This window comes from Cryptococcus depauperatus, chromosome 4 (assembly GCF_001720195.1).
Source record: "Cryptococcus depauperatus CBS 7841 chromosome 4, complete sequence".
NCBI lineage: Eukaryota > Fungi > Basidiomycota > Tremellomycetes > Tremellales > Cryptococcaceae > Cryptococcus > Cryptococcus depauperatus.
Window position 1 is genome coordinate 189131 of NC_089471.1, and position 21052 is coordinate 210182.

General features: G+C 47.8%; 8 protein-coding genes across 8 annotated transcripts; 4 read left to right on the plus strand and 4 right to left on the minus strand.

The window, feature by feature from the left end:
* Positions 1-300: 300 nt before the first annotated feature.
* On the plus strand, positions 301-1330 carry L203_103340 (uncharacterized protein; the record flags this gene model as incomplete). Its single annotated transcript, XM_066212742.1, has 2 exons — positions 301-704; positions 772-1330. 2 exons carry the CDS (start codon positions 301-303, stop codon positions 1328-1330), a joined length of 963 nt encoding a protein of 320 aa, XP_066068839.1.
* Positions 1331-2361: 1031 nt separating this feature from the next.
* On the plus strand, positions 2362-3276 carry L203_103341 (uncharacterized protein; the record flags this gene model as incomplete). Its single annotated transcript, XM_066212743.1, has 2 exons — positions 2362-2477; positions 2562-3276. The coding sequence occupies 2 exons, from the start codon at positions 2362-2364 to the stop codon at positions 3274-3276; spliced, it is 831 nt and encodes a 276-aa protein (XP_066068840.1).
* A 1137-nt stretch (positions 3277-4413) lies between these two features.
* On the minus strand, positions 4414-7158 carry L203_103342 (uncharacterized protein; the record flags this gene model as incomplete). Its single annotated transcript, XM_066212744.1, has 5 exons — positions 4414-5134; positions 5209-5620; positions 5900-5955; positions 6052-6530; positions 6607-7158. The coding sequence occupies 5 exons, from the start codon at positions 7156-7158 to the stop codon at positions 4414-4416; spliced, it is 2220 nt and encodes a 739-aa protein (XP_066068841.1).
* A 631-nt stretch (positions 7159-7789) lies between these two features.
* Positions 7790-9728, minus strand: L203_103343 (uncharacterized protein; the record flags this gene model as incomplete). Its single annotated transcript, XM_066212745.1, has 7 exons — positions 7790-7796; positions 7850-7978; positions 8026-8718; positions 8765-8869; positions 8913-9258; positions 9310-9390; positions 9437-9728. 7 exons carry the CDS (start codon positions 9726-9728, stop codon positions 7790-7792), a joined length of 1653 nt encoding a protein of 550 aa, XP_066068842.1.
* A 1684-nt stretch (positions 9729-11412) lies between these two features.
* On the plus strand, positions 11413-13867 carry L203_103344 (uncharacterized protein; the record flags this gene model as incomplete). Its single annotated transcript, XM_066212746.1, has 8 exons — positions 11413-11475; positions 11522-11613; positions 11661-12444; positions 12491-13019; positions 13066-13298; positions 13353-13370; positions 13597-13761; positions 13817-13867. 8 exons carry the CDS (start codon positions 11413-11415, stop codon positions 13865-13867), a joined length of 1935 nt encoding a protein of 644 aa, XP_066068843.1.
* A 697-nt stretch (positions 13868-14564) lies between these two features.
* On the plus strand, positions 14565-16448 carry L203_103345 (uncharacterized protein; the record flags this gene model as incomplete). Its single annotated transcript, XM_066212747.1, has 6 exons — positions 14565-14679; positions 14737-15176; positions 15236-15372; positions 15427-15724; positions 15772-16266; positions 16311-16448. The coding sequence occupies 6 exons, from the start codon at positions 14565-14567 to the stop codon at positions 16446-16448; spliced, it is 1623 nt and encodes a 540-aa protein (XP_066068844.1).
* Positions 16449-16731: 283 nt separating this feature from the next.
* Positions 16732-18560, minus strand: L203_103346 (uncharacterized protein; the record flags this gene model as incomplete). The annotated part of the gene is made up of 10 exons (XM_066212748.1): positions 16732-17061; positions 17163-17286; positions 17339-17357; positions 17518-17580; positions 17635-17675; positions 17915-17960; positions 18012-18051; positions 18106-18253; positions 18305-18344; positions 18401-18560. The coding sequence occupies 10 exons, from the start codon at positions 18558-18560 to the stop codon at positions 16732-16734; spliced, it is 1011 nt and encodes a 336-aa protein (XP_066068845.1).
* An 844-nt stretch (positions 18561-19404) lies between these two features.
* Positions 19405-20754, minus strand: L203_103347 (uncharacterized protein; the record flags this gene model as incomplete). Its single annotated transcript, XM_066212749.1, has 5 exons — positions 19405-19613; positions 19668-19917; positions 19968-20193; positions 20281-20501; positions 20608-20754. 5 exons carry the CDS (start codon positions 20752-20754, stop codon positions 19405-19407), a joined length of 1053 nt encoding a protein of 350 aa, XP_066068846.1.
* Between the last annotated feature and the right edge of the window lie 298 nt (positions 20755-21052).

A 21052-nucleotide genomic window follows, 5' to 3' on the forward strand; every position in this document is an offset into this window, starting at 1 on the left:
TCTAGGTATTCGTTACTTGGTTCTTGGGCTAGGTCTAGGTGGTTTCTGGATGCAATGATCTCTAATTTATAACAGGCCGAGTGTAATACTCCTGGACTTGCATTAATAAAGATATAAAGAAAGGAGAAAATTAAGATACAAATATAACTATATACACAGGCCTCCATCGGCGGACATCACCGCAGTTACAGTAAGGCTGTAACATCTCCCCTCTTGACACCCACAATCATTCGTTTTCTTTTTCTTTTTCACACCACATAACCTCAGGACCATTCTCCGGCTCCTCTTTTCCTTTGGAAGATGCCGCCAGACATTCTTGCGCTCTCTCGTATGCAAATCGAGAGATTCTTCAAACGCAACGGCTTATCTGTTACGCAGGAGCAATGCGACGCAGAAGCCCAACGATGGACAACGCAACCCGTCACCGCAACACCAAGTCAGGGTGGAACCAGCTACACCGTTGAAGGCGGGAGCCATCTTGTCGTCCAATTCCGCCTTCCGACCTCCACGCTCGATATAAACTTGCTTCGAAGCATCGAACAAGCTTATGATGGGTTCGTGCCACGCCACGAATACCGAGGTCAACTTGACCAGCTTAGCATTTACACGATGAACAATCTTGGAGGCAGATGCTTGTACCTGGCCCGAGACGAGCTACTCGCCAACGACTCCCTCCTGAGGGTCACTCTGGACGATTACGCAAGGTTTGTTCAGACTTGAGCCCTCTTACCCATTCCAAGAACAACAGCCAGCTAATATGACCGGGGGTAGGTTCTTTGTTTCTGCGTTTTCCAAGACGCCCATCCTCATAGAACGGCCAAATTCCATCGACCTTTCCAACAAGTACTTATCGCAACTTCAGCAACTACGTGTCGAACTCCCTTCACGCTTTCACGCAATACTTGACGACCTCATGCCTCAAGTCTCAGACCTCTTCGTTGAAGACTGGCCACTTGTACCCAATCACACAGACCTCCTGGAGAACAACATCCACGTGGATCCTGTCACAGGCCAGATCACGGGTATCTGCGATTGGAGAGAGGCTGAAATAAGCCCCTTTGGGATGTCGTTAGGAGGGCTCGAGATCATGCTTGGGTTTCCAGTCAAAGGAGATGAAGTATGGCGTTACCGCCCCAACCACAAAAGCCTCCGACAGTATTTCTGGGGCCGATTTTACCATTACCTGGGGGACGCATCGGACCAGCAGAAACGACGCATCGAGACTGCTAGACTAGTTGGTCTCTTCCGGACTTACGCCCTCGAGTATGGTAAGCCGGCCACGGAGCAGAGTCCCGACCTGCGCATTCTCGGTGCGCTCATCCTTCAATGAGATTTGGCTTAGATGCCTAGTGTATTTTAGTCGGTAATCACTGAGCCAAGAAGAATAAAGTACCTGTTAATGCAAATGCATTCTCATGTGTGCATTGTGCGTGCGAGAGTCTCGTTTGAAGCAATGGCGCTGGGGTTGGAAACATGGAACCTGCTCCCATTAATACATGTACCCGTGTCGATGTGGCCCTTGCACCCAGCCAAACAACCCTTCATCCCGCATATCTAGGCTGTTGGGCGATTCTGTCAGTGAAACCCTGCGACCGAGCAAGTACAGCGAGCCACTCTCGTGTTGACACGTTGGCACTTTGACCGTCCATGCTTGCTGGTGGTGACTTGTATTTGACCCATGCGTCCGATACTGGCGTGCCCTCTCTCGGCATTGGTCACTAAACAAGAACAAGCAGGGAGACGCGAGAGGAGGAGCGAATCAAACAGAGCAGTGTTATCTGTCGTTACTACGCTGGGGCTCACCGCGTCGCGCCACAATATGCATCAATATGAAAGGGGGGATGAAAGGGATCAGGAGGAACCACGCATAACAGAAGAGGACGGGCGAAGACACGGTCCGATTGGACTCGAAAACCCGACGTTGCATATACTGAATGCGCGCTGCAGCTGCAACATCCTTTCCCGCCTGATATTGATATGAACTCGGTGTCCGGACGATGCACCAACACGATAATCCATGCAGTCATATCCAGATATGGCAGGACGGCGGTTTGGAGTCCTGATGAGCTGGCACCACAACGTGCACGTTGCCCATGTTGATGTTGATGCATGCGAGCATCGACGGCCATTCGCCGCTCTCCTCCAGGCAAAGGGGGTCCATGTCTTTTCGTGCGGGCTTGGTCCGATGATGGGCCTATATATCACGTCGTCTTTCCTCCTTGTTCCAGTCATAACTCTCTTCATCATCATCAGAGCAACTTCTCTCCCTCCTCCCTTTGCAGATTTACGCGCCTCAGTAACCTCTATTTACCTACACAATCCTCACACGCAGCTACAATCCCCTCCTATCCTCCCATCAAAATGGCCAGTGTCCTTGCCGCTTCCGCTTCCCACCCATGGGGCAGTGTTGACCTTGCTGCCGCCCCAGGCATTGGCCGCCCTCTCGAGGAAAAGGACTTCATCCTTTCCGCCGACACGTAAGTTGCAACGCTACTGCAGCATGGCAGGCTGCAACACTCCCAAGGCATAGACCAACTTTACTAACTGTCTCACTTACCTAGGTACAACGGCCTCCTCCCCATCGAGCAGCAGGTCAGGCTTCAGGGCTCTCACGGCGGCCACATCAAGGCTCTTCTCACCCTCATCAGCGAGTATGGGATGGCCAATTTCTTCGCCGTTCACTCGCTCCATAACCACGGCGCCATTCCAGACAAGACGATTCGCCTCGAGGCTGACCTCCCCGGCTTCGACGGCATCACGTGGAACAGGGCCACGGACATCAACGACCAGCTCCTCGCTCAGAAGACCCACCCGACCCTCTTCAGGGTCAATGGCGCTGATGTGGTTGCCATTGAGTTTGCCGAGGGCCCCTCGCCCATCGAGGCAAGCGCCATTCCCACGGCCTTCATGGTCGCCATGGTCAAGTATCTCACCGAGAACGGCCTGACCGACCTCATCGCCATTCAGCTTGGCGACTTCACCAAGGCAGGCGCCAAGCGCACCTCGGAGCTGGAGGTGGTCTGGGGCGCCAAAGAGACGCTCACCGTCGTTCTGCCCTTTGAGCAAATGGTTGAGACAGCCTTGAACCCCGTCCCCACGGGTTGGAACGCCCAGGACATCATCACGCACCCCGACCCTCCCGCCGGCGAGCACTGGAACGAGGCTAAGAAGTCAGATGGCACCATTACTCACAAAGTCCACGTCGATTCCACTGAGCCCATCACCCCTGAGAAGCTCATGGAGGCTCTCACCACTTTGGGATATTGCAAGGCCTGATGGCCTCGCCTGAGTCATGTGTCGGGCAGATCTTGACAGATTCGGGAGTGAAAACACAGGAATAGGGATCAAAATTGATAAATAGGTAGTGAGCAGAAAGGGGGACATGGAAGCACATGGAGACGCGATTTCATATTTGTCATCAGCTGGGAGCCATACTCTCACTCCAAGTAAATACCTAGCTAGATACTCTGTAGTTGAGACGGTTGTAAATTGAGATGCATTCGAGAAAGTTGAATAACAACTTTAAATCGCTACAGGAATATGGATCCGTCTGTAGGCTTGAGTGCCTCACTGTAATTACGAGTTTTATTACTAAAGGTTCTCGTAGAAACGCTTAAGGTCGAATACCGCAAAACTAGCACTGGTGGTGCATATGAAATAAAGTATGAAAGAGAAACTATTCTATCTACAACTATGTATTCTACGTTGACGGACTTATCCGGGTTTTCTCATGTGGCAGCGTGAAGTGCTATGCACTTACACCGTCTTAATTAACTAAATCGTATTAAAGCGTAGGTGTAGGCTTGGGTGCCTCACTGTAATGACAATCGGTATTATTTAAGGAATACGTAATTACTATTGTCACGAATACAGCAAAACTAGCACTTGTTTACTGCATAGACAAAAAAGTATGGATGAGAAATCTATCTATCATTCAACCTTATCCATCCATGTTCCCTCTCTTAATCCCTCGGCGTTCCAGAGTGTGGCCATGTGGAGGGCTTGCACTTACAGTAGGACGTCTTAATTAAGCTTTATTTCAACAGAGACGGTAGGACAGAATGAACTTTCATATCTGTATATTGGGGCCTCTTGGGCAGATGCGCACCTTGTCGTGAAGCTCACATGAAACTTGCTCTGGTCGGCGATGCGCTCTGCCACATGTGACACGAATCATGATGATACATGCATCGTATTTCCCCAGTCTGGGCCCTGGAAGCTGGCACCACTACCTAGTATCATCAAATCAGCGATCCTTGATTCTATTTTTTTTTACTTGACAATAATGACCAATCACAATATCCCTTGATACAAGATGGATCTCCAACCTGGCGAGGTGTTACAGTTCTGTAACAACAGGTTATAAGCAATGCATAAGTTGGTGTATGAACACCGTCAACAATCCTTTTGCGGTTAATCGATGCATTGGTTTTCCCGTAATAATTTGCGAGCAGTGCTGCCGTACTTGCATTTGGAGTGATTGCAAGCCAGTGAGTCGCTGGCGAGCAGCTCTTGGAGGTGGCCGAGGTGCTGGCTGTCAAAGTGGTCGTTCCGAACGGTGACGCGACAGTAGAGGAATGTGCGCTCCTTGTACGAGATTCTCTCGTCCCCGACACACCAGGGACACTGTCTTGCCTGTAGGCGAACCGGATACGGGTCTTCGGGGAGGACTTGGTCGACAGAAGATGGAGGATTCGCGGCTGGAATGGCGCTCAAAGTGCTGCTGGAAAGGGCCGCAGTAGCCGAGGTTGGTGACTCGGACTTGAGCCTCTCGTCCTCCGACTCCCACTGCGCAATGACGTCGCGCCTGGCCGTCTCCCGCTTGCTCGAAAGGGCAACCATGCATTCTCCTGCCTGGATGCGACGCTCCAGTAGCTCATCGTAGGTCAAGGTGTCGGGCTGATGGCAGAGTAATCTGGCCAGCTCTCTGCGCTCAGGAATGTCGATGTCCAAGTCGGGTCTGCCCGAGTCGCACGAGTCTTCATCCGAGAAATCGCCATCCTTCTTCCCGTCTTGGCCATCATCGTTGTCGGTCCCGCTACTGAAATCGCCCTGCTGCTCGATATCCCAGGTTGGCCGGTGATCGAAATAGTACTCGCGGTACTGCCTCTTGACCAGCCTGGCTCGCTTGGCTCTGAGCGACCGGATTTGTTTCCCCAGGTGCGCAATCCTTTCTGCGTGCTCTTCTTATTGCTGCGGTACTGGTACCTTCCGCCCTTGAGTCTCTCGCGCTCCTGCTCCAGCTCTTCAACCGCTGGATCGGGCCCCAGCTGTGCCCAGATCTCGTCGGGAACCATGTCCATGCTGGCGAGCGGATCGCGCGAGACGTCGATGTGCGAGAGCATCTTGATGAGGGCATCTTCGGTGGGCTCGTCGAGAAAGGCGTTCTGGAGGTGGAATTCCACAAGCTCGTTGATGTAGGCGCTGTTGAAGGTGGCCCACTTGGGGTCGTGGCGCATCGTTTGGTCCCGAACGCTGTCTGGCGCGTTCCCGTTGGCTGCGCCTCGTCGCCATGTCTTGGGGCCGATGGCCTTCTCGCAGCCAGAATCGAGAGACTGGCGGCCCATATCGTCGTTCAGCTTGTGGTATTGGAGAGCCTCTGTCGGGGACGGGCGCGAGGCTGATGATGACGGTAACAACGTCGAAGATTAACCTCCTGGTGGGGTGTTACAGTGGAACTGTAACCCCTACGGAGATGGAGGGATGTCCGACGGTGGAGAGTGGTGTATATAGTTTATTTAACTTTGTTCTTTTCCTTTTCTTCTTTCATAGTATTGTTTATGCAAGTCCAGGAGCAAAGCTCTAGGCCTGTTGTAGATAACATAATACATTGAGCATTATACACAAGGAATCCAGAACCGAGAACCCAGAACGACATACACGTTCTCCCAGCCTGCACCAATAATCGTCGAGCAGGCGGTGACATGGGGTGAAGAAAAAGATGGTTTTGAAAGTCTGGTCAGCGGAGGGACAGTGAGGATGGAGGAGGGGGAAATAAAAAAAAAGGTGGGAGGGGGTTGAAGGAGGAGAGAGGGGGCAGGCACGACTTACGGTTTTCGTTTGCTGTCAGCTCCCTTGTGGTGAATGAATTTGATGGCCATTGCGGGAATATCAAGACCAGTTTCTGGATGACGAACAATCATCAATTTGATGTCTTCGTAACAGAGCGCCTTTGGACGACCTCGGTCCGTGGCCTCCCGAGTGAGGAGGTTTCGCAGTTGTTTCTCGTCGTCATCCGTTGGTAAAGGGCATGATCCAAGCGTATTGTTGCTGAAAAGGGCCTCCATTGTCCCGTCGTCGGGTGCTTTCTTCTCGTTGTCGACAAGCTCTGCCGGCCTGCAACCGGTAGAAGCAAGCAGCCCGTAGATACCAGCCAGCTGGATACGATGACGCTCCTGGGCAAAAATGCCGCGGTCATACGCAATATTGAACGTCTGGAGGGCAAGCAAATCTCCCGAATCACCGACTGGCTTCCCCATGATATTCGGTGCTTGAAGACCGAAACGAGAGACCAAGAAAGAGTCGTGGTACTGAGAGAGACGTGTTAGTAAGGACAGGCTGCACGACTCCCCGAGATGCAGGTGCAAACAGACGTGCCTTGAGGACCTCCTTGCTGTCGTTCTTATCCATCGACCGGCGGACAACGTTGATGTATAGCTGCTTGAACTGCCTGAAATACTCCCACGAGGTGCCCCAGGACTTGATCCTGTAATTGTCGCAAATCCAGTAGAGGAAGCTCATTGAAACGGTGCGGTCAACGGAGAACAGCGGGCTCATCCAGTCGAATGTCGTCATGTCTGCCTCCCATGCCTCGCCTGTCATGGCGGCCTTCCCTGCGCCTGGACTGGAGCCCTCGAGCCTGCCCGCGACAAAGCAGCAGTAGAGCTGCCTTTTTGCGAGGAGGGTCGAGATGTTGACCTTGGTGGCATGCGCGTAGTCGGGGTTGATGAAGCGGACCTGGCCAATTTGCTGGCGGAGGGCGATGTGATCGGCTGGGTCAAACCGCTCGGGCTTCTGGATTGCTCTCTGCTGGGCCTCTCGCTGCGTGAAGCTCTGGATGAAGTCGCGGTGATGGGCCGTACCGTACGCAGCTGTGACGCGACTGGCGCTGCTGTTGTTGCTCGGTCTGGGCGGGCATCGAAACCTCGCTGGTGGCATGCTGCGAGGCCTCGAGGAGAAGAAAGGTGTGTGAAGGGGGAGGACGAGTCGAGGGATAGAGAATGATTGAGCTCTGCCATGTCGATGGGAAGCTGCTTGTCTTATATGCGGGAAGTCGATGGGCTTCTCCTTCCAGCGTTGCGGTCCTCACGCTCGCACCCTTGGAGGCATCATGAGCCCGAGCTTATCCAGTGGAGGCTTAGACCCCGAGTTTCTTTGCCAATCGAGCTGAGACAGAGGTCGTTGTTGGCCTGGTCGACGGGGATGGGCCGAGGGTCAGCAGCCGTGCGATGCAGGTACTGCCTGTACAGGTACAACGGCGGTACGGTCTCTGGCCGGCAGACCGTCTGCTAAGCAGGCGGAAAAGCGCGTCCACCGCCTCGAAACTGCGCACACCAAGCAGTGACATCTCGACTTAACGTGTAAGACGTTACCAGAACCCAGGCTAGCAGCAACAATCGTTTGATGATTCTTATTGCATATACAAAGAGTTGGGTTGGGTGCTTTTATGCAAAAGATAATAATCTACAATACAGCTCATTCTAGAGCACGCTACGACGCCATCTACAATAGCAAAATGTCTCAACCATTTCTACATCATGCACATTGTCTATGTTTAAACTACATTTGCTCAAACGCTGGCGCAAAACACCCATTAGCAAGCTTGCAAAGGTACGTCCTTGAAACATACCTCATCATTGAAATTATTCTAAACTCGTGCCCACCACCCGGATCTAAAGTCTCTTGTAGTAGCTCGCAATGAACCGTATGAATACCTGGCAAAAGGTCATGTCTCAAGCTTGCAAAGCGTCCAATGTTGCTGCATATCGATGAGTAACCGTCTTGTGCAAGAAAAAGTCGACATACGCATCACCATTGTCCCACCACCCTGCAACTTTAACCGACTTTTCCTTTTCCTCATCCACCCAGCACTCCACAGTTCCAAGTCCAAACGTCTTGCTCTTGAGTGCATACATCTTGATAGCCCCCGCATTTGTCTCCATCTGAAACCCGACTTTTGCTCCTGGTTCCCTTGCTACTAGATAGGGTTTATCTAAACGTTCTGGGTGGGCCCAGTATTCCCAACCCTCATTGTACGAAGGTGTTAGATTGAATGACGGCTCGTTGGTGCGAGTAGTGAAGCATGTAGGATGGAAAGACGGGACGACGTGAGCTGTATCGGGGTTCCATCCCTCCAACACGCGCATCCGGGGCAACAGGCCATAGTCGATTGGGGCCATCCACATCCCTGGCATGAGCTCGCCCACTTGCTTCCCCTCGGCAGGCTCTGTTCGCCAAACACGGCATTGATCTGGCCATGTCCGCTGCTCTGAAAGAAACAGTTTATCGTAGACATAAGCCATGTCGACATCCGTCGTCTGAGGGGGTTGCGCCGAAGCAATAGACATGAGCATGTCAAATGAAGGATGTGGTTGTACTGAAAAAGAAGGTTCAGAGAGCATTTCGCAGGTCACATCTTTCACAAAAGAAGCGACCAACATGCCGAGATCTCGGTGGCCTCTAGCGTTAATGTGTCGTGTATCGGGATTTCCCCAGTAGCTATACCAAGCAATCAGGGTATGTTTGATACAGCGGATATACTCACTCTTGAGAAAAATAATGACGGACGAGTTGAGGATGGCGAGCAAAGTGATTGGCAATAGGAAGCCGTTGGTTAATCACTGGAACGTCATAATACTGTGCGACTGGGCTATATTCTTGTGAGTCATATTCCGCCAAAGTCTCAAACCCACAGATGCATTCTTCCTCCGCCGCCGCCCATGCCGCCATTGCTGAAGGCCAAAGCCTCCACCAGTATCACGGCTGGTTGTCTCGGCAAATCAAGTAATCCCCGCAAGAGATTCTCCATATTCTCGACATGTTCTGGAATTCCTTCATCGTTGATTCCCAACTCAACAAAGATGAGGTCGGACGTGTGAGGGATGTGAAATGGGAAACAAAAGGAAAAGTAGTCAGACCCGCTAGCCGGGATAGCACCGTTGATCTCTATAATCTCGACGTCACCCACATAATCGTTCATCCACTCCCGAAACTGGTGAAACCACGTTTCGCTCTCCTGCACATGATGTCCTTTAGTCACTAAAACTTGCACATCAGTGCGCACCCTTTTCTCCTCTCGAGCAGACTTACCACTGCCTCCGATGGCTGAAATAGTGATGGGCTCGCCTCGCAAGATCTTTTGCAATAGTAACCGAGTCCGCCAGTGTGAGCCTGCAGCTCTTCAATCACCCGCTCCCAAACGCTCGTCAATACCCACCTTCATAAGATCTAGACAATCTGATATTCGTCCTCCCAAACTCCTTCTCAAACCCCTTCTCTCTCTTACAAAATCCTCTCATCCTCTCCACCCGGCTTTGTATCTGACGATCATCTTTTTCCAAGCCTCCCTCCAGAGCACCATGATACTGCTGGTTCCCTGTCAAACGCGCAAAGTGCTCCGACAATGACAAATGAGACATAGTTCCCTGATGCAGAAAGACCAAAAGTGCGAGTAAGGTGACGAGGAACAGAGAGACCTGTAGGCGGCGAGAGGAGGGTAAGAGTATCATTGTTGAGTCAGTCGCAAAATATACGCAGGTGACGCTTTTTCTTCTTTCGTTCTATTCCGGTCTTCGACGCCTCAGCCATTCAAGCCTATGGCATGTGATTCTGGCTGCGGACTTATAAACAGTTGCCAGTAATGTCTCTGGATGAGTTACAAGGACCATCTTTTTTGACAAGTTGTATCGGAATCAAAGTGATCCAATTGATTACAAAGTCACGTGATTCAGCATAACTGTGAAGGAATATTGTTCTTATACTCTCTCCTATGCTGTCTATATAAACAAATTCAGCTTTTCGAAAAAGCTACGCAGTTTTATTTTTCTGTAGATGTAAAGACAATTTTCCATCAACTCTTTCAGTTTTGAGTGATGTTGGTGATTGTTATAGGACTTTACCGCACATAGTTGTTAGATCCAGAGCCGACTCCACTTGCTAGATGCTTCCCGTTTCTGTTGACATTTCGAGCGACAACTGGGCCGACTGGGCCAATTTAGCGACCACGCACGACTCAATCGTATGGGCCTGGTAGTGGACGGTGGTTGACGCTAAGCTACAAGGGATGAGAAAAGAAGCGAATTAGGAGAAAAGATACCTTCAATTAAGCCAGCAAAAATAATTGTGCAAGAGAAATACTTTGTGGTAGTTTATGGTGAGTTGCCAAGCTTTTTTCAGCGATGAACGTTACTAACGGTCTATTACAGATGACTTGGTCAAAATGCAAGGATTAGACGGCTAGCTCTGGCTGTTCCATTTCAGTTCCACCGCTAAGCAAGGAAAGCCATGGGTAGGCGATGCTGTATACGCCTGGCTCTCCGTCTTGTACACCGCTCATCGCCTTAGCAATACACAACGCAGCTCTTGCCGTGGCTCTGCCAAACCCGAGATTTAACCAAGAAGACACAAAAACCTTGACCTTCACTTTTCTTGGATTACCTATACAATCCAGTCGCCAGCTACATACTCTGGCCGAATATGCTGGAGCGAACGTGAGCGAGGACAACTCCAGGATGAACAGTCTTGGAACACTCGCAGCCAGTGTGGCGCTTGGAAACTCCGTCGTGTTGGTAAATTTTTCCGAGCTCTGGAAACAAGGGGTTCAGGACTTGCTGTTTGGCGTACGTAAATGGTTACTATGCGATTGCGGCGTCTCCAAAAGTGAGTTGTGGCGAGCGAGGTTGCTGCTATTATGCTGTCTGGATTACATGCATCTTTGTCCGTTTTGCTGCGAATTTTGAAAAAGAAAAAGGATTGAAGAATAGCGGTAGTTGAAGAAAAAAAAGAAAAAGATCGGATCACCACCAGAAAACATTTTGGTCTTCCACGCTCAGGCCCCCTCCTCTTTTATCGTCATATCATATTCTCAGCATTTCTTTTTTTCTCTTTTCTCTTTTTCTCTTGTACTTTTTCTTTTATACTTTTAACTCTTAACCTTCATTATACCCCATTACTACGCTCAAAACCCGCCAGCCAATCAAGCACACATACACAGGGACAGCACACACTCGTATCAGCCCATTATTGCCAGGTCTCTCCTTTCGACAAATACACCATTTCTTTGCAACTGTTCTTTAATATCTTTTCATCCACAGTGGCAAAATTTAGCCTAGTTTATCTGGGCAAATCTCCTACGACTGTAATACGTCGCGACTCTGTCGTTGAGCATACTCTACGAGCCCATTGTGTGCCACCATGTCTTCGGGTTCCAACTCTCATTTGATGAAGACCACCCAGCGGGGTAGGCCTTTTGTGAAAGTCAGTCGTAGCAGTTGCGAAGAGAATGGAGCTGATACCGGGATAGGATACACACGATTTATTTTGTACGCTGATTGTCAGCCTGAATTTTGACAGTCACAGAAGCTTTTTCAAGGTCTATCCCAATAGTTTCAGCACGTACGTGCTTGCCACCTTGGTACTGTCAACCTGCTGAATATTTGTAGGGATGATGCTTGCTCTAATCTCTCTTCACTCAAGTTTTCTCAATCCACTCGTACTGCAGACCCAAAAGATCCAACCCGTATTATCACTACAACCACCACGACCACATTCTCCATGTCTCGAGAGATGGCAAAGGGTATTTGCCAGCATTTTATGGATTGCCATTTGATTGAGAATGCAACGGATCTCACATCTGGCTCATTCAAGGATCGCGGCATCTATATGCTGACTCCAAAAGGTCTTCATATTCTGGAAAGATTCGTTTCCAAGAACGGCATAACCGCAGATCATCTTCTCAAAATTTTCGCAACACAGCCCATCACGATGAAACTCCTTCATCTAGAAAGGCGATCGGGCGACGACGAAATCATTATCACGCGAGGCGTTATTGAAGTTCTTTTCCGTCGCTTTGTTGGGCGAGTACCCAACGTAACAAAATTGAGCGAAGATGAGATCCTTACGCATCACTATTCTCGATTTTACACCAAAACCCCCCCTTTACCAGCAGGAGAAACATTGGACCGGTCAGAAGGTGTCATTATCCGAAAATCATCGACAGCTGGGCCTGATAACTTCGAAGAATACATCTTTTCCGCCCGAGCAGCCGTAGATTGGGTGTTGGATTTTACATCTGCTACCAGCATCGAAGAAGCTGCGGAGCTTTTGGGCCAGTTTGTACGGTATGGCTTTATAACCCTTGTTAGTGACAAGGGGAAAGTGAAGGACAGCAATGTGATTGTCATCGTTCGTGCGGGTGGTGCAGGAGGTGGAGCAGGTGCCATCATGGTAAACAGGCTTGTGTGTAGACTGATCAAAGCTGACTGCTATTTAGCAAGAGGCAGAATTCCGAGTAACGGACCGGGCCATTTACAAAGTCACAAAAGAAGGCGTGACCACAGCCAAGTGGAGCGATCTTCCGAGTAACAAATCTGCCGCTGCTTCCAAGTCCAATCTTCATCCTGATTCTGCATCTACTGTTTCAAGGTCGCGTTCATCTAATGAGGCCAACCCTTCAATCGCAATGCAGCGCCGTACATCCATCTCGGATAGGTTTAGAGGTGATGTGGATATCTCGGGTGTCCCTGGCGGAGACAACCACTTGAAAGACAGTCATACAGCGAGATTGAAGCAAATCCTTGAAGAACCAGCTTTAAGAAGCTTGTTTAGAGAGTTTTTGAGAGCCAACTTTTGCGAAGAGAATCTGAGTTTCTGGCTTGATGTTCAGGACTTTAAGAGAAGGTTTCAAACTACCAGTTCCGCCGTGGCTCTGCCTGGTTTAAACAAGTCCAAGACTGTGGGTCATCAGGCGATGGATAAGCATCAGCAGGATCTGATTGCTATGGCGTTTGTCATCTACAACAGTAAGGGTGCTCCGGTCCAGATTTGAACACAGCTGATCCATTTTAGCTTATCTCGTTCCTGCATCCCCTTGTGAACTCAACATTGATCACAATCTTCGAGCTGAGCTCATTGCTTACATGAACCAGATCACCGCGGATAAAGATGCCGGCGTCAAAGGTCAGATTGAGCCTGGAATTGGCAACACCTTGCATGCTAGTCAGTTGCAAACTATGGTTAAACTTTATGAGCGCATTCAGGTATACATTTTCAGGCTTATGGCTACGGACTCTGTACCTAAGGTGAGTATCCTCACCTATCTTGAGGGCTCTATTAACATTATGCTTGGTTATTAGTTCTGTAAAACCGAACGCGTGAGCTCTTTTCTTTTCCTCCCTTCGGATGATGCTTCTCCGACGAAGCCACTGCCTAGATCCCCAAGACTTCAAGCTGACATGGGTATTTCATCTGATTTAATCAAATTTCTTTCCTCGGAATAATGAAACATCATCATGTATCGTAATCAATATCCGTCATATATAATATCTATCTCGACAATCAAAATCAATCATTGGCTAATCAATTGTTCAACTATGGCAGTTCCTCAACCTTATGCAGCAATTCTCAGAATACGAAAAAGAAGAGCCGGTCTCTAGTCTCGAAGATAAAGCTGCCAATCTCACCATTGACAGCCGCAAGCCTCCTCGAGTGAGTGTGGATGAAATCCAGCCAAACCCTGGTCAAGCATACATGACTATTTCACAGGCAGGTATTTGTCTAATCCTGGCTGGCATAGAGTCGAGCTAACTCCAACCCATAGGCTGCTAATGAAAAGCAGGTGGCTTTGCAGAAAAACAAGCCAACTCTTTAACCATATGATCCTCTGTTGCTACTTGTGTTCTAGACGGTACGCTCTCTTTCATTCGCCTTTCTTACGCTCGATTTGCGCCTCCACTCAATCAATCCAATACTTCTCCCAACTTTACATCTGTATTTAATTCAGGGCTTTCGTTTATTTCAACTATCAATCTATAAACACTCTGCTGTCTTTTGTTACCGGTTTGGATAACCACCAACAACGATTGGAGACGCGTATGCCTTTCCTATCTTACAGACAGTCATGGTTCTTTACGCTTATGTTTTGTATGCAACTTGTGTTTAGATTAATGATATCATTGGTGTACTATTTGTAGATCAATTTTATGCTCTAATACAACACTGTACTTTACATCCCCCTAGGTGTGCTTGGCCGGTCAAGTAGAAATGGCTTAAACATTAGGGTAATTCATTTCTAAAGACGAATTGAACAGTGTTCAATTCGTAATAATGAAACTCCCTATTGAACACAGCCACAATTTGCTTCCATGATAACGACACCTGTTTCGTTTGTGAGAATGAATCACCCCATTTGTAATCATATAAAAAAAAAGTGCTAAGAAGCCCCCCGCGACTTTATCCCACGTGGGAGACATTCTGACTTGCGCGTCGAGTTGATATCTTTTCGCTCATCTTTAAACATTGCTTTGTTCAACTCTACTTCTTCTTCTTTTCTTTGAGTAAAACTCAATATGCCGAAAGAAACCGAAAAGTCTCCAGAACCAGTGTCCAAGGATACTGAGAAGGCAGCTGTCACACCCGAAATCGAGAAGCCCGTGGAAGCTCACCTGCCTTCGACAGAAGAGGGCAAGTTATTTTTTAGCAAACAACTACGCAGAGTGATGTTGACCTTGTATGTTACAGAAATCATCAACAACATTACTCTTATCGGACGAGCAGTCACCACTATTGAGGCCCGATTCACCAACCGCGTCATTCGTCAACTCACTACTTTGCGCAAAAAGTTGAATAAGAAGATACTTAAAGCTGTTTTGGAACAGTCGTTCCCCAAGGGTTCCAAGACTGGACAGGGGCTCATTTCTTCAGCCATTTTTGCTGAGCTACCAGAAAGGGAAGGAGAAAAGGATGAGGCAGGAATGGAAGTTGATGTACCAACTCCTGCTCTTATGGTTCCTGCTGCTTCATCTGGCACTGCCACGCCTACAGTGACCACAGAGTCTATCCCAAAGAAAAAATTTGTCCCGCCCATAGATCCTTCTACCGGCGATCTTTTGCCTGAAGGCATCGTCTATATTAGGCTCTTGTTAGTTCTCATGAATCTTGACGCAGGGCGTGTGAAAGAGGTATGTCAATTGCAGCAGACATCACCATTGACGAAATGACGGTGCTGATACTGATATAGGCCGGGGATTTTGCCATGGAAACCGCCGACTTGATTGCCTCATGGAACCGACGGACAATGGACCCTTTGGCAGGAAAAGTTTGGTTTTATATTGGGAGAGCGTATGAGCTTCAAGAAAGATTGCTTGAACTTCAGCCGTGAGGAAAAGTATCCCTAAGCTATTAGCCAAGTCTAACGGCTCGCGCTCTTAGTAAACTTCTCTCTGTTCGGCAAACTGCTTCCCTTCGCAAGGATGAAGTTCTTGAGGTTACTGTGTTGAACCTTCTCTTGCGCTCTTACCTCGCTGCTCAACAGTACGAACAAGCTGAGAAACTTGTCTCCAAAGCACAATTCCATGGCGCTGCTAATCAGGCTCAAACTGCCAGATGGCTGTTTTACACTGGTAGACTCAGGGCTATCCAGCTTAATTATTCTGAGGCGAGAAACTATCTGCAGACAGCGATCAGAAGAGCACCCAAAGATGAAGTTGCTCCGGGATTCGTTCAATTAGTTAGTACTGCCCTGTATCAGAAGAAGAGTAACAAACCGAATTATAGGTTCATAAATACTTTATCGTTGTCGTTCTCCTGACTGGTGTCATTCCCGATCGGGCTCTTTTCAGAAAGCCAGTTCTCAAGCAAGCCCTTATTCCTTACTTTCAAATCGTCCAGGCTGTACGGGTTGGTGACATCTCCGGTTTCCAAAAAGCCTTTCAGGCCCATGAATCCACATTCCTTGCTGATCAGACCCATTTCCTTATCTCTCGCCTCCGGCACTTTGTGATCAAGACAGCTCTTCGTACCATCACTCTCGCTTACTCTAGGATCTCGCTGGCTGATGTCTGTGTAAAGCTCCACCTTGATTCTGAGGAAGAAACTGAATACATCGTGGCCAAGGCAATCAAGGATGGAGTCATCGATGCGACAATCGATCCCCATGGAGGTTATATGCAGAGCAAAGTATCCAAAGATATCTATGAGACCGATGAACCTCAAAAGCAATTTTATAAGCGAGTGCAATACTGTACTCAGGTGTATAACGACGCAATTAGGGTGCGTTTAGTAATCTTGGTAGGGTCTGAGCTGATTGATTCCAGGCAATGCGATATCCCCCCAACGCCCACCGTAAAGAACTTGATTCTGCTGCTGAATCCCGAGAACGAGACCGAGAAATTGCTCAGCTTATCCAAGAGAGCGAGGAGCCTGATGACATGGATGACATTGGAGATATCTAGTGGATGGTTGTGGTGAAAAGTTTGAGAGCATCAGAGATTCCGTGGGGAAAAATGGTGAAGACGCAGTAAATTTGACATTTTTTCGGGTATTGTAACAAATGAAACGTACCTGACTATTGCAACACTAATGATTCAGTGTCATCACTGCGAATTGCCTGAATGATGCTTGACAAACATAGATAACCAAAGATATCTCTGGCGAGAGATCAACCAACAAAAACTATCTTTGATTTGATGGTACTGCTGAAAGGAAGAGAATGGAAAACGAAGCCAAGCACTGATTTTATTCTATCCAAGCACTGCCTTGTCTAATTTCAAGTGGATTGGGCCCACCGAACGATCCTGTATCATTCAACATTACATCTGAACTCGTCGGAGAACTACTATTTATTGGTCGCTGATAAAACCTACTAAACCCTGCTGTAGGTATTTCGCCTTCTAGATAATCATGAGCTCCTCTGTCAAGAGCAAGCTTTGTAGGACCAAGACGAGATTTGTGAGATGCGAGCTTGGTGTATAGCTCTTTGGGTACACCAGGTAACATGATGTTTTTCGAAACTTTACCTCCCCCATTGCCCTCCACGTTCAATTTTCTCCTCCATATTTTCCACTTCTATATGACAAGGATGATGAGGACAAAGCCGACAACAGAGCCAATGACGATATCAGCGACAGCATCTCTAGAAAGATTGTAGGAAGACGCTGCCACTTTACTAGTAGCAGTGTAGACTCGAAAAGAATTGATGGATCAGTAAGCTTGATGAATGCTGATGGGTTGGCCTTGACAAACGCTTGGCAACCTTCTGGACATCCTGCTGCAGTATAGGTAGTCCCAGTACTGATAAGAAAGCAATTAGCTCGACATTCTATCGCCTGGATATAAAGGAAACCTGTTAATCACCGCAGAACCTGATGCTGAAAACAACTACATGCTTGCCAAAGTTGGTTGCACAGCCTGGAATAGAAAAATTGGCGTTGGAGGATTCCGTCCGACAAGATTGGTCCAGGTTGTATCTGTATTCATCAAGAAATCTTTATCCACGGCCCAATGGATGTAGAGTTTACCTACCCTCACATAATGGGAACAGTTTCAGAACTTCGAGGTCAATGATACTCATAAATGCCTCCAGAACTAACTCTCAAGTCAAATAAGAGACTGGAGAATGGTGAACAAGAAGGTATTCACTTTTCGAGATCTCTCCACAGTGCGTATTAACCAACCACCTCCTGCGTTGACTCTAGCTCCAGAGCTACCATTCACAGCATCTTCACCTTCAGTCATCTTGATACCACAGCCGATATTTCCAGACACATTTGCACTGTACGCAGTCTCTCCCATTTGCCCATTCATCTAATATTCCTCAGTTATTGTGTCAGTGTCTGCTGTATGAAGAGCGACGATGTTGAATATCTGGCCTGTAGCGTTGCGCGCAATATCACTGGTTGCGTTTCATGTGTAAGAGTACTTGGAAGGTAGGCCGTTGGCGCCTTCGAGAATATTAATCTCATCGCCTGTAGGCTAGCCATGTTTGGCTACTATTCAAAAAGCCGGTCAAGTCCCACAACTGATAGACAAGTAGTTGAGGTCAAGGATATAAACACCCTGGTGGGCAGAATCAACATACAATGCCGACAAATGAGCTTGTACAACACTTACATCTTCAAAGTAGTCTTTACTTGAACTCCCAATACTATCCTTACTCCTTCCAATTGCGATATAATCAGAACCGACTCTCGACATAAAAACATCTCCTGCTTGTACATCTACCATGCCTTCTGATGGGCCCTCCTTCTTTGACACATAGCTTTATGGAGCTTTGTGCCAGCTCTTGGTTGTGTTCGGATGGAAGCCGTACTGGACTGTACCGCCTGTAGGATCATTATCTGTAAAAAAATCTAAAGCGATCTTGTCAATGAGTCTTCTCATTACATTTCAAAACGATATTGCTCACCAAACTTATCTGGAAAGTCGAACCCAACATATAGTCTAGCAAGCTCCAGGCTTGAGTTGGCAGTCCACTTGGTTGTATCAGCTAAGGAAGTGGAGTTCTGTCCGAAAGCCGAGGAGGAAACAATGGGAGCAATAACTGTCAAAGTCAGAATAAAAGACATCGACGCTATATTCAAGGGAGCGTTGGAGCGAGAAATGAAAGCAAAGCATCCAGGATACTTGTGGGATAGGCAGATTGATTAATTGTGTAAAGGTGAGCAGAAATTAGTATTGATGACGAACCAGGCAGATGATGAAAAGGGCCTTGAGGATTCAAAATTCACAAGCTCAAGTAGGATTGAGAGCAAAAATGTCAAGAGCAAGAGTATAAAGAAAGAGTGTCAGAGTCCTGAAAGAGACGATTAAATTGTACACCTATAGCTTTTATCTTTTGAGCGCATTCCTTGGCGGAGTTCACCAATAACAATATCTCTCAGCAGCGTTTAACTCAAATACATTGTGTATTGCTAGAATATATCAACAACATTTCTACAAATATTTATTCTCATGACATTGTTCTTTTTCATTCTTGAAATCAACAAACAAACCAGAAAGGGATGGAATCTTCCATTTCTATCGATTTATCCTTTTCTGTCCCAAAAAGAGGAATATTAAGTCTAAAAATATATAATGGAGTTTGGTTTTGTGGCCGGAAAAGATTGAAAAAGAATAATCCCGTGCTATTTGTGGGATTCAATGGCTGAATTTTCAAGGCCGGACACAAATTTTCAGCGAGGACATGAAAAAAAGCCAACATGAGGTTTGGTCAATTACGATCTAGAGAGTGTAAATGTTTTATCTCTCAACCATGGATTAATTGTTACAAGTCCCAAGGTAGATCAAGACGCAGGTTCCATCTTTACATCTCTTTCATGTCGCCGTTCTCGTTAACTGCATGCCTGATGGTAATCACGCAAGTACTCGTCGAAAATCTACATGAATGCTCCACCGTTACCACTTCAATGTTTACCATTTCCTGTCAGCGTTCTTGTATCCCTCATAAAACTTTTTCAGATCCTCAACATCATCCTTGGATCCCAAAAAGACTGGACATCGGCCGTGAATGGATGTCGGAACGACGTCAAGGATCCGTTGGGTACCGGTGGTAGCGACACCTCCGGCTTGTTCAGTAAGAAAAGACATGGGGAAAGCCTCATAGAGCATCCTCAGTTTACCTTGGAAACGTTAGCTATCGCCAATCCACATGCACAAGCCGACCTGTGACTTACCATCTTTGCTCTTCTTGTCGTCTGGGTAACCAAAAATACCACCATACAGTAACGTTCTGTGCACATCTGCAACCATGGAACCAATGTATCGTGCAGAGTAAGGCTTGCCATTTGCCGGGTACTTAATACTGTTGAGGTAGTTGTTGGTAGGAGGGTAGAAATATAATGAATTTCCTTCGTTGAAAGAGTAAATCTTGCCACGAGAAGGGATGGTGATGGCTGGATGGGTGAGGATAAACTCTCCTAGGGCCTGTTGCGTATCAGTCCCCGACTCTGCGTTACATCAAGTCAGACGCTCACCTCATCGAGAGTGAACCCGTCAACCCCATTACCTGTTGACAAGACAAGGTTGCAAGAAGAGCCGTACATGGTATACCCTGCGGCAACCATTTCCTTCCCTGGTCGAAGAACATCCTCAACTGAGCCCTCGGACCCGTCCCTCACTTTGTAAATACCAAAGATGGTACCGACATTGACACCGGCGTCAATATTACTTGAGCCATCAAGAGGATCAAAGACAACGCAGCTGTACAAACCTTGGTCAGTACTTTTGCTCTTACCTGTTCAAGAGTATGGTACAAAGACCATACGACCTAATACAGAGGCAACTGACTAAGTTCCCTTGCTCCCACCAACAATGATTGCTTCTTCCACTTCCTCGCTGACCATGGCGCTGCACTTTCCACTTGCCCGTAGAGCATTTACCATAATGTCATTGGACAGCACATCCAGCTTCTTTTGATCTTCGCCCTGGACATTGGAAGCACCAGCAAGGCCCACAAGATTGATCAGACGGGCTTTTCGGACATTGGAGGCAATGTATTTGGAAGTAACCTAATAAATCGAGTATCCATGCAAAAGTCGCGAGGATAGAGGTCAATCATAAAGAGTCGTCAGCCGTTTTTCACGAGGGTTAACATGTTATCGGTAGAGCACATACCTGAATGGCAATCAAGAGCATGGTAAGGTCACCGCTGGCGTCCTCGCCCAAGGCTTTTTGCTGGGACAAGATATGCCTAGTAAGCGTGATCAAGTCAGTCGCAGGGGGCTCAATATCGGCACCGAGAGTAGCTTGAGGAGCGGCCATTGTGAGTATGTGATCCTCAGCAGTATTGGAGAGGAAGAGGCTGAATGGCTTGAGATACTCGGGTGTATAGCTGCAATAGCAAATGAAAAGTAAAATAAAAATAAAAGATGAAAAAGAATAAAGTGAAAATAAAATGAGGAAACAGTAACGGCATCCCATGGTGGAAAATGGGCCGAAGATGCCGAAGTGTCATATTCCTTCCGGTGTTCTCTTGTCCCTAAGTTTCTTTCGGCATTATACGGGTCAACATCGTTGTAGCCACGCATTTGTAGATGAGACCATCAGAGAGCCATGGTCA